The sequence below is a fragment of the Rosa chinensis genome, chromosome 6 (assembly GCF_002994745.2).
Source record: "Rosa chinensis cultivar Old Blush chromosome 6, RchiOBHm-V2, whole genome shotgun sequence".
NCBI classification, from domain to species: Eukaryota; Viridiplantae; Streptophyta; class Magnoliopsida; order Rosales; family Rosaceae; genus Rosa; species Rosa chinensis.
Window position 1 is genome coordinate 15,120,878 of NC_037093.1, and position 8,907 is coordinate 15,129,784.

The 8,907-nt window shown below is 35.4% G+C and overlaps 1 protein-coding gene across 1 annotated transcript; it reads left to right on the forward strand.

Annotated features, from left to right (window-relative positions):
- The first annotated feature begins 2,675 nt into the window (after window positions 1-2,675).
- LOC112173714 (B3 domain-containing transcription factor VRN1) lies at window positions 2,676-6,072 on the forward strand. Its single transcript, XM_024311394.2, has 4 exons — window positions 2,676-2,934; window positions 4,398-5,070; window positions 5,153-5,352; window positions 5,442-6,072. The coding sequence occupies exons 1-4, from the start codon at window positions 2,875-2,877 to the stop codon at window positions 5,763-5,765; spliced, it is 1,257 nt and encodes a 418-aa protein (XP_024167162.1). The 5' UTR covers window positions 2,676-2,874; the 3' UTR covers window positions 5,766-6,072.
- Window positions 6,073-8,907: the final 2,835 nt, after the last annotated feature.

An 8,907-nucleotide genomic window follows, 5' to 3' on the forward strand; every position in this document is an offset into this window, starting at 1 on the left:
GTTTGCGGAAGTTATCCGAACTCTCATGACCGTAGTCATCAGGGGGAGATGCAGACATCAGGGGGAGATGTCTACATATATGGTCTCGAAAAGTGAATGGTGTGTTGTGCTCTTTTTCCCCTTCGACCGAGGTTATTTTTGTCCCACTGGGTTTTTGTTACTCGGCAAGGTTTTTAATGAGGCAACGAGAGGAGCACCACGTTTGGGCGACACAAGGGGGAGTGTTCAAGTAAATCCAGAATATGTGTCTGGCCCAAACTCGAGGTTACTTGCTCTAGTTGAAATAAGGTTTATATTAGAGATATTCTCGGAGAATCTTAGGAGATATCCAATCAATGTACGATTATGTTTCCATGTACAACTCTATCTCTATGCTTGTAATCCTCTATATAAAGAGACCCCTATTATTAGGGATGACAATGGGGCGGGTTGGGGATGGAGATCACAATACCATCCCCATGCCCAGGGTTATTCTCTACCCCCATCCCCGCCCCAATTCCCAATAAAAATATATTGGGGATTCCCCATCCCCACTGGGGACTAAGCCTCCAAACCTGCCCCAAATCCCCAATAAGAATTTAATAAATAAAATAATTTTTTCTCATATTGCCTTTTTTAAAATCAAAATTTACAACAAATAAATTTAAAACATGATTAAATTCATAAATCATAATTCAGTGAGTTCGAAAGTCAAAACACCATTAAAGTAAAGTAGTAAATATATATATATATATATATATATATATTTATGATTTATATTATAAAAAATAAATTAAAATATATATAAATTAAATATATGTATATATTATTGGGGCGGGTTTGGGGATGAGAATCACAATACCATCCCCGCCCCATCCCCAATCTTAAATAGCGGGGATTGGGGATCCCCATCCCCATTCCCCATTTGTCCCCAAATTCTCCCCCCATTAGGGGCGGGTATCCAATGAAGCTCCGCCCCGCTGGGGATTTTGCCATCTCTACCTATTATCAATGAAATGACGACTCAATTATCTCCCAATTCAGTTTTCCTTAAACAAATTTGAATTTATTGGAATATATTTTACTTAAATTCTCATATTCTCTTCCAATTGAAAAGAAGGTAATTAAAAGAATTAAAGATTTGAGATTAGAAAAATTATATTTTTATTTATACTATAAATTTTCATGAGTCGAGCTTGTTAAAGCTTGAGCTACCCATGAAAAAACGAGCTACTCACGAGCTAGGTGAGCCGAATATATCCATGTTCAAGCTCGGCTTGTTTTTTTGTTGAGCTTAATATTGAGCTCAAGCTCGGCTCATTTATCTTACAAACACGAGTCGAACGAGCTAAAATCGAGCCGAATACGAGTCGAACACGAGCTGTATCTAGCCTATTTACAGCCCTAGTTCCGCTTGGCATGAGTTTGGAGGACAAAGGATTTAGGCAGTTGGCCTTTGGGCCTTTGGCTTTCTGGGCTGTGGTTGTAGCCTGGTGAATTGGGCCTAGGCTAATCCAATTCCCTTTTCTTCTCTCTCACTTGGGCTAAGCGTGATTTGGTCCTCACAATGATCCTAATTCAAGGCTCTTCCCTGCAGTGACTGGAGGACTACACTAAGATGGTCTCTAAGCCCCAAGCTAATCACGACAGATGTGGAGAGTTAGGTTGCACGTGTTTCGAATAAAATTGAGTTGTTAGTTTTCTTTGCATTTTCCTTTTGGATTTTAGTTGTTGCATTTTCTTTTTTGGACTCTAGTTTTTCATTCCCATTTGGATATTAACTTGACTGACTGGTTGAGCCGTGAATGTAATGGGTGATATTCGGATTTCCTAGCTTAATTTTGTACGGTCATTATGATATTTTGATCACAAGAATATACATTCTTTTTCTCTTTAAATAAAAAATAAAAACTTCTAAATGGGTAAATTTGCTAGCTTGTTTCATATATTTAGACGACTTTTTGCCCAACAGAAGGGAAAAAAAAAAGGAAAAATATTCCCCCGCAAAACAAAAACATATGTATTGAAAACGACAATCAAGGAGCTGTTGGATTTGTATTAAGAGATGATCATGGTCTACCTATCTTAGCTTCTGTCAAAAAAGTTGGTCACTTAAATGTTCTGCTTACAAAAGCTCTAGTCCTCAGAGCTGGCCTCCATTATGCCCTAATTTATGATCATTCCAAAATTCATGTAGAGAGGAGATACGAAAATTCTAAATGACTGAATAAATAATGCTACAGGTGTAACTTATCATATCAAGCTGCTTGTTCATGACATCAAGTACCTGTCAAACCGATATCAATATATTGAATTCAAGCATATTTGGAGAGAGATTTGTTGCAGACATTTACCAGCTTAAGACATTCAATTAAAGCTGGAACACATTCAATTAAAGCTGGAACAGAGATCTACCACTATTTGCTACTATGACTTTTAAATTTTATTTTTTTACGGTATAAGTTGTATTAGAGGTTTTTCTTTGTAAACACTTTTTCACTAATCCGAAAAAAAAATAATAATAATAAAGAAATCGAACAAAGAAAAAGAAGAAGAAGAAAGTACATGAGTTTTGATGATGACATAAATGAGTTTTGTCAATTGTTAACCCGACCCGTACGAAATGGACCGAGTCAGGCGATGGACATGGACCCAGCTTCGACTGCTTCAACTATTAGGTCAAGTACTAGTTTAGTCTTAGTGTAGTTATAGAAGGCTCTTTTTTTCTTCATTCAAAAACCAAGGGTTTGACTCCTCTCACGCTCAGATCTGGTACACCCCCTTCCTTTCCTCACCCTAATTTCTACTCAATTTCAATGCTTTGCTTCTAATCCCCAAAATTCTCTTCGCCCAAAAAATAATCCCAAAATCAAAAACCCCCCAAGAGATAGTGAAATGAAGCGCCCTTATTTTGAGAAGCTGATTCTCTCTTCTACTCTCAAAGCGAAACAGCTGGTACCCTCTTTCTCTTTCTCACTATCAGTCTTCTTTTTGTTAGTGGGTTTTTGTTATTGGTAATTGTTTGCTGATTGTAGTTTGATATTTTGCTTCTTTTGGTTACTGGGAAAATTGAGGGAGAGAAACCCAGATAGGAAATTAGGAGAATTTCTTCCCTTTTTGCAATTTTTCAAGAACCCATCAAGGGAAAAACCCTTAAAGATTTTAGTTTTTTTTTTTTTTGGTTGGATATAACGTAAAGGTTGAAGCTTTGGTGTCCTTTTTTGCTGAGATTAGGTAAAACAAATTGTCATAATTGGGGTGTCAAACTTGTGGGATCATTTTATTTCAACTATTTGTTTGGTTGCAGTGACAGTAGTTGAATAGTAAGTTTAACAATAGTTTCTAAAGCTCAGTCAAAGTAATTGTGTATAGGACTGAAAAGATGAGATAAATTTAGATTTTGATATGTTCTTGTACTGTTTTGTTAAATAGGAAGTTATTCTGAAATTGAAATTACTGGCACCAAGAAATTGAAAATTGATGGTTTGGTCAGAGAGGAATTTTAATCAAGGTAGAAGGATTTTGAGCATAGAATCGTAAACTAAAACAGGGGTTTTAGTAAACTCTACATTGAAACAAAACCATACCCGGGGTTTTTCAAGTACTTTTGTCAAGCTCTAAGTAAACATGTTATTTATTTATTTTTATCCGCGCCCCCCCCCTCAAACATGGATTTTTCAAAATAAATAAAGTGTATATAATTTATATGGTCAATGCCCTGTTTAGTGGAATAGTGGCAGTGATCTTACTCTGTTTCTAGTCAATCTATGTGATTGTTTAGAAGCATATCTAAACGTGAACAGCTGCAAATAGTAGTTAGTGCTGCAACTTTTCTTGCCAGTTATGTCTCTCAGAAATTTGCTGGTTTATTTTGTCAATCCAAATTTGAAAAAATAAAAAAACACAGCTTTGTGTCTGTATTACTGTGTGGTCTTTTGCTGTGTATATGAACACTTGTGGTTTTATCATTGGCATTTTTGAATTGTTTGGACATATTTTGTTCCTAGAAAAAAAAAATATATAATATATTTTTGCAACTTTTCTTTTATCACATTGGACACTTGATGCATATTCTATGAAAAAATTGTAATGATTCCTACCTACAAAATCATAATTACATAATTGGAGGATGACATGCAGTCTATCAAGTTGGGGTATATGTGTTGGTCCCCTTGCCCCTCTTTGTATGACAGTGTTCATTATTTTTGCTGTGTGATTCATAACTGATAAATAATTGTATCACTTGGAAGAATTCTAATTTATTTATGCAATGCTGTTATATTGGATGATATATCTGCTCTGCATGATTATTGGCTGAACAGATACTGATGTAGCATATTATCTGTTGACATCTAAAATTTTACCTGATGGTATGTTTTATTTTAGCAAAAGACTAAATTTGATTTGTGTAATTGTAGAAAATACCAGAAAATTTTGCCAAGAAACACAGAGATGAGTTTTCGACATATGTTACGCTCAGTGTTCCTGGTGGTCATGTTTGGCGTGTAGGATTGAAGAAGGCCGACAATAAGTATTGGTTTCAAGATGGTTGGCAGGATTTCATTGAGCGTTATTCCATCCGCACTGGATACTTTTTGATATTCAGATATGAAGGGAATTCATCTTTCACTGTTCATATTTATAACCTGACTACTGCTGAGATTAATTATCCACCTAATACTCTCAGTGGTGGTGGAGGGACTGTTTACGGTAACCATTATCAAGTATTTGAAGAAATTGAAGATGAGGACTCAGTTGAAATCTTGGGTTCCTCTCCTTCATCCATCGTTACTAGTTCTATGAGAGACAGGCTCTTTGGGGACAGTGCAAATCAACTGACTCCTGGAAAAAATTATAGTCCTCCATCGCTGCAGAATTTGTTCAATGGTGCTAAGCATAACTGGACTGATGCTGGGAAGCTTCATACACCGAAGGTTGCTGCATTACAAGAAGGTAATAATTCTACGCAAGATAATGGTACTCAGCATAAGAAGAGTAAAAAGACTCTGGACGAAATCAAATCGTGTACTCCAGGTGAAGGTACAGAAAGCGTAAAGAAGACTGTCAGAAAAAGGCGGAAACGTGATCCTAGTAAGTTCATTGAACTCATTCATTTGAATACATTCTATTGATGCGGAATTTGACTCTGGTTATTGTTTCGATAAAATTGCAGATGCGCAGGAGTCATCTGCTCAACATGAACAGGATGTAGAAATCCGTTTCAGATTTTATGAAAGTGCATCTGCAAGGAAGAGAACTGTGACAGCTGAAGAAAGAGAGAGGGCTGTAAATACTGCCAAAACATTTGAGCCGGTTAATCCTTTCTGCAGGGTTGTCCTTCGACCATCATATCTATATAGGGGTTGTATAATGGTGAGTATTTCAGTACGATGCATTATGACATTGCTTGTTGATTTCAGATTGTTACATCTTGGCTTACAGTGTATTCTTTTCCTATGCAGTATTTGCCATCCTGCTTTGCTGAAAAGAATTTAAGTGGGGTTTCAGGATTTATAAAACTTCAATCTGCTGACGGTAAACAGTGGCCTGTTCGATGTCTTTACAGAGGAGGGAGAGCAAAATTAAGTCAGGGATGGTATGAGTTTACGGTGGAGAATAATTTGTTAGAGGGGGATGTTTGTGTGTTTGAGTTGCTCAAGACGAAGGAGATTGTGCTGAAAGTTAATGTATTTCGTGTCCAAGAAGATGCTGGATTTGTAACCCAATCATTTGTGAACCAACCTTCAGGGCAAAATATAATTCAGGCTATACCGCTTAGAAATTAGTGACCACTGGGCTGGTAACGTGGGATGTCTAAAGTGTATCAAATATCTCTTTGCGTTTGGAGTAGTGATCTGATTTGTTCTTGTGGAACTTAGATCTATTTAGTACTTGGAACTATTCAGGATGACTTAGTGTAACTTTTTTTCATTGTTTAGGAGTTTCAAGTCAATTTTTTCTTCACCAGCACTGTAAATAGATTGTGCAATACTATGATCCTAATTGGCCCTTTTCTTTCGTATGGTGTGTATGCTCGCCCTTCCTACTTGCTCATTTGCGAGTGTGCCTAGGGGAGAGCTTTTCTTTATCTCATTTTGCTTCTTAATTCAAGATACTATTCTGATTTTACCAGTTCTTGATTCGACCACATTTTCTCCTCTCTTTTTTTTTTTCATCCTAGAATTTACAATAGTAAGGGTTACTAATCAAAATTCATTGTTTTTTGTTTGTAGTTTCACAAACCAAGAAGAATGTCTTCGTTCTTTCTCCTCTTTTTTTCAGTTCCAAAAAAAAAAAAAAAAAAGGAAGAAAAAAGAAGGCTGGTGCCACTTGTTTTGGTCCAAGTGCATAACATTATACTAATTCATTAGCTGCATTCCACGAACGTATTAACAACATGCTTAGCTCTTGGGGAATATAATTTAGATTTCTGCTGGTAATTGTAAGCTCAACTTTGACAGAAAAGGAGTTTGTAATATGGTCAAAAAAGATTGAGAATCTCTTTACCATCTTTCTATTTCTTTATTATTTTTTATTCAGACCCACATTGGCAGATCGCAGATCACTTTACACCCCAGTATTCTCAATGACTAAAGGAAAAAAGCCTCCTATTTTCTACTTGAGGCTAAGTTTTGTTTTGGGGCAAATTTTCCAGTGTTCATAAGTATTTGGTAACCTCTTCTTCTTTTTGCCCTTTTTGGTTGAAATAGTTATTTTGTAATTAACCACATGATGGTAGATCCCTCGAATTAAAATGATTAGATGCTAGGATGGGATTTCTATTAAGAACATATTAACCTTTTTGGTTGCAGAAAATTAAACTACAGAAAAGGGAAAGGTTTCATCTGGGCTGAGTCAGCTGAAAATGATGTGTACAAGTAGTTTGTTTTCACTTCATACTTTTGTGTTTTGTTTTCACTTCATACAATTCAGATCTAAACTTTGTCAAGGACTGCAGCAAAAAGCAAAATGAGTGACAGCTTGTTTGGATTGTGGGACATTGAGAAAAGAAATCTGAGGTTAAAACTTTCTGTGTGCCACTCCATCTTAAATTACTGAAAATTTTTCTGGCTTGTAGTTTGTACATAATATATCAAACCATTGTACACTATTTGATCATCTTAGCATGGAAAAGAGTACCTAAAAATCGGTTTGGTAGGTTTGAAAAGTTGGTAATGCAACACCAGAATTCTGTTCTTATGTCCAACAGCTGTGCTCTTTAAAGAGGTGGTAGGCTACTAAACTGGACTTAATGATAGTCACATACAGGTCCTCTTTTTAGTCTTTTGAGTTTGTCTAAAAAGAGAGGTTGGCCTTAAGTAGAAACCTGAATTATCAAAAACATTTGCACCAAAATATTGATCATAACATCTGTTATAAAATATCTATTCACATTAGTTCCATCAATCATGTTACCTCCGTAAGAGATGAGATCAGTGATATGGTTATACGTCTAATATTAATCAAAATTCATAGGCACACATTTGCATTTGAGACATTGGAATAATGAAAAGATGATATATTTTGGGTGATTTACCTTTTTATTTATTATAATTTGCCATTGCTATCCTATTCGAGTAATGTGTGAATGCTTTTAATGTGGTTTAGCTTTCCTTCTCTTTGCTTTTTTATTTTTTATTTTTATCTGAATGTTCTTCTATTATTTTTCTCTTGGGGCTCAGATGCTTTTCTTCCTTTTCTCTTTCTTTTGTTTAAGAATGCTTTTGTTTCTCTGGAAATTATTCTATGCACCGACGGTGTAAGTGACCCAACACTTATAAAATAATCTCAACCCTTGATATTTATTATCAACTTTATTTTTAATAAACAAAAAGTGTATTTAATGAAATCTAACCATTCATTTATGTTGGTGCAAGTGCACGAGTGTTTGTATATAGTTGTAAGAACTTGCCCTTCTTTGGAGTTATGAATGGATTTCTTAGGAAACATAGTAACAAGTTGAGAGGGTCCATCATAAGTTCTTGATCATGACATTTTGTAAGTATATAATAACTAAAAAGTGACTTGCTGCTATATGTCATACTCAATATTATTCTTGAAGATCAGCAGCATTAATAAAATTTCCCTCCCAGGAAAAAAGGAATCAAAACATCTCTAACACTGCAGAAGATGGCATTTATTTTTTGCTTCTGCAGAATACCCATCACATCTTAAAAGCAATTGTAAGGGTTTCAGGATTCATCATCAACCCAAAATTGCCTCCTGCAATTTACTTTTGCTTACCCTGTGCATTTATGAAAGGCATCAGGCAAAAAGTTGAAGGGCAGATTTTTTTGGGTATTTGAGCAAAGCAATAATGTCAAGTTGTTGAAACTGGTGAACCAATACACACCGACCTTCAAAGAAAAATTGGCAAACCATATTACTAGTCATTAACTTTTTAGTCAAACACTCAAAACTAGAACTCTTAACTGGTTATGGAATATATGATTTGAAGCCTGAATACTTCAGCCACAAATTAATCCTCCTACCCTAGTCTATAAAAATGCATTGTAAGATTGAAAACTGGAAATTGTTTGTTGAGTTGGGTTTATTGCCTATAGGGAGACCAACTGAACCCAAACATGGCCTTAAGCCTTAAGGTGAAGGATACTTACCCTGGTGACCATAGACCTTTCTTCTGATTATGACATTTTGCTTCCACATTGTAAATATCTACTCTTTCAAGTTTCAATCACAAAAGTATTAGGTGAAGAAATATAGTTTTATACGCTATTATTTATTCAAGATTTGTTTATAAATCATTCGTTTATAACATGGCGGGTTTCTCTTCTGGGGTGCATGGTTTTTCGCTGATTGATCGGTCATCAAATAGACGAGAAGAGACGAAAAACAGGAAGAGATTGCAGAGCTGAAAAATATATATTTTTAAAAAATAAAAATAAAAATAAAAAGTGAAAAAAAAAT

Coding starts and splice junctions, on each gene's coding strand:
- LOC112173714 (XM_024311394.2), top strand. CDS start 2,875: ATGAAGCGCCCTTATTTTGAGAAGCTGATTCTCTCTTCTACTCTCAAA. Junction 2,935..4,397: donor CTCTCAAAGCGAAACAGCTG/GTACCCTCTTTC, acceptor GTGTAATTGTAG/AAAATACCAGAAAATTTTGC. Junction 5,353..5,441: donor TATATAGGGGTTGTATAATG/GTGAGTATTTCA, acceptor TTTCCTATGCAG/TATTTGCCATCCTGCTTTGC.